This window comes from Cervus elaphus, chromosome 10 (genome assembly GCF_910594005.1).
Source record: "Cervus elaphus chromosome 10, mCerEla1.1, whole genome shotgun sequence".
Classification (NCBI taxonomy): domain Eukaryota; kingdom Metazoa; phylum Chordata; class Mammalia; order Artiodactyla; family Cervidae; genus Cervus; species Cervus elaphus.
The window spans coordinates 25,868,378-25,871,643 of NC_057824.1; the positions used below are offsets into that span (position 1 = coordinate 25,868,378).

The window sequence follows — 3,266 nt, forward strand, 5'->3', positions numbered from 1 at the left end:
GCAACTGTGGCAGGCTTTGCAGATGGAGAGGACCAGGTGGGAGCGGCTCCCAACCGCCCGCCAGCAAGGGAGTGGGGACCTCAGGCCTACAGACACGAGGAACTGAATTTGCCAATGACAAGGATGAGCTTGGGACTGTATTTTCCCCATATCTTTCAGATGAGAACTCAAGCCCACTGATGCCTTGATCTAGGTTTGAGTAGAACATGCAGCCAAACTCTGATGAACTTCCAACCTGCAGACCATTTGTGCTGTGTATCGGTGGCTCTATTTGTGGTAATGTTCTGTGTGGCAACAGAAAACTAAAACAATAACAACCTTCAAACCTCTGGCATAGGAGAATATGTTTTTGCAATTTACATATCCCACATAACAACTCAGATCCAGAAGATAAAGAGTTCCTACAAAAGAAGAAAAAGACAGGAAACCCATTAGAAAAATGAGCAAAACACCTGCATAGACATTTCATGAAAAAGGATACCCAAGTGGCTCAGAAAACACATGAAAACATGTTGAATGTCAGTCATCAGGGAAACAAATTAAAACTGCATATAACCAGAGAAAACCATAATTTAAAAAGACAGATGCGCTCCTCTTTCCCGGCTGGAACCATGGAGGGTGCAGAACAGAAGAAAAAGAAGGTTCCTGCTGTGCCAGAAACCCTTAAGAAAAAGCGAAAGAATTTCGCAGAGCTTAAGATCAAGCGCCTGAGAAAGAAGTTTGCCCAAAAGATGCTTCGAAAGGCAAGGAGGAAGCTTATTTATGAAAAAGCTAAGCATTACCACAAGGAATACAGGCAGATGTACAGAACCGAAATTCGAATGGCTAGGATGGCACGGAAAGCTGGCAACTTCTATGTACCCGCGGAACCCAAATTGGCATTTGTCATCAGGATCAGAGGTATCAACGGTGTGAGCCCAAAGGCTCGAAAGGTGCTGCAGCTCCTTCGCCTCCGGCAGATCTTCAATGGCACCTTTGTGAAGCTCAACAAGGCATCAATTAACATGTTGAGAATTGTGGAGCCATACATTGCATGGGGGTACCCAAATCTGAAGTCTGTAAATGAATTGATCTACAAGCGTGGTTATGGCAAAATCAACAAAAAGCGAATTGCCCTGACAGACAATGCATTGATTGCTCGATCTCTTGGGAAATACGGAATCATCTGCATGGAGGATCTGATTCATGAGATCTATACTGTTGGAAAACGTTTCAAAGAAGCAAACAACTTCCTGTGGCCCTTTAAATTGTCTTCTCCACGAGGTGGAATGAAGAAAAAGACCACCCATTTTGTAGAAGGTGGAGATGCTGGCAACAGGGAAGACCAGATCAACAGGCTTATTAGAAGGATGAACTAAGGTATCTACCAGGATTATTTTTGTAATCTGGTCCATTAATAAACAATTGAAACAAAAAATAAAAAAATAAAAAATAAATAAAAAGACAGATGCACCCCAATGTTCATAGCAGCACTATTTACAATAGCCAAAGTATGGAAGCAACCTAAATGTCCATCGACAGTTGAATGGATAAAGACGATGTGGTACATGGATACCATGGAACATTATTCAGTCATAAAAAAGAATGAAATAATGCCATTTGCAGCAACATAGATGCATCTAGAAATTACCCTACTAAGTAAGTCAGAGAAGATAAATATCATATGATATCACTCATATGTGGAGTCAAAAAAAAAATGATACAAATGAACTTATTTGCAAAAGAGAAACAGACTCACAGACCTAGAAAACAAACTTATGGACACCAAAGGGGAAAAGTTGGATAAACTAGGAGCTTGGAATTGTCATATACACACTACTATATATAAAACAGATAATCAATAAGGACCTACTGTATAGTTCAGGGAACTCTACTCAATATTCTGTAATAACCTATGTGGGAAAATACTTCAAAAAAGAATAGATATGTGAGTGTGTGCTAAGTCACTCAGGCCTGTCTGACTCTGAGACCCCATGGACTGTAGCCCACCAGGCTCTTCTGTCCATGGGATTCTCCAGGCAAGAATACTGGAGTGGGTTGCCATGCCCTCCCTCCAGGGGATCTTCCTTACCCAGGGATTGAACCCGTGTGAATATGTACAACTAAATCACTTTGCTGCACATCTGAAACACAGCATTGTAAATCAACTATACTCCAATAAATAATAAAACATTTTTTTAAAAACTGAAATGAGACAGTACTCCACACATATCAAAATCCTAAAATGGAAAAAAATAGGAAATACCAAGTGTTGGCCAGGATGTGGTACAGCTGGAATTCTCATTCTGCTGGTGGGGGAGCAAATTAGTACACACACTTTGGAAAACGGATTTATCTACTGAGATTGAACATATGCATCCTCTATAATCCAGAATTCCACTCCTGGATCTCTAAATTCGTACACATGTCCAATACACATCAGGCATAAGAATATTCATACATGCATTATTCATAGTGACTTACAATGGCCGGGCTTTCCAAGGCCTCTCTGCCCTCACGTGCCTGTACTCACTCTGCTCCATCCTCATTGACTTCCTGGCTATCTCTAGAACAGCAGGAACTCTCCTCCCCTGAGGTCTTTGCATTTTCTGTTCCATCTGCAAGGGAATCTCTTGCCTTGGAGCAGGAGTTTGCAACCAGGGTGTGACTTGGTCCCCCAGGGGACATTTGGGACTATATGGAGATGGCTGTGACGAGCACACCTGGGGGACCCTACTGTCATCTAATGGGTGGAGGTCACGGATGCTGCTAACACCCTGCTGCGCACACAACAGCTTCAACAATGGAGAATCCCCCCATTTAGAATGCCCAGGTTGCTGGGGTTGAGAAAGTCCACCCTGCACGCCATCATTGCTTGATGCCCAACTTGCTTGACATCTTTGCTGGAATGAATGTCACTCTCCCAGTGAGGTTTTCCCAAAAAAACCCTCATGAAATGGCCCTCCTACAGGACACTCCTTCCACACAGCCCTTTGTTTCTCCATAATAGTCATCATGGTTATTATAAGACACACCATATAGTTTACTGATGAGTTTGTTACTGTCTCCACTCATCAAAGGTACACTTTTACAAGGCAGCAATTCTTGTTTGCTCTCTGCATTCCCAGCCTCTAGAAGAGGTGCCCCATAAACATTTATTGGGTGGATACCAGATTAAATGAGAGGGAAAATAACCAAACTTTACTACTGTGCCCAGAAATTTTATTTACTCTCCGAAACTGATGGCAAAAATTGCATTGAAAGGTTGGAGGCAATGGTTGAGAAAG

At 42.3% G+C, this 3,266-nt stretch overlaps 1 protein-coding gene across 1 annotated transcript; it reads left to right on the forward strand.

Annotated features, from left to right (window-relative positions):
* The first annotated feature begins 593 nt into the window (after positions 1-593).
* On the forward strand, positions 594-1,444 carry LOC122701421 (60S ribosomal protein L7-like). Its single transcript, XM_043914348.1, has one exon. The coding sequence runs from the start codon at positions 612-614 to the stop codon at positions 1,356-1,358; it is 747 nt and encodes a 248-aa protein (XP_043770283.1). The 5' UTR covers positions 594-611; the 3' UTR covers positions 1,359-1,444.
* Positions 1,445-3,266: the final 1,822 nt, after the last annotated feature.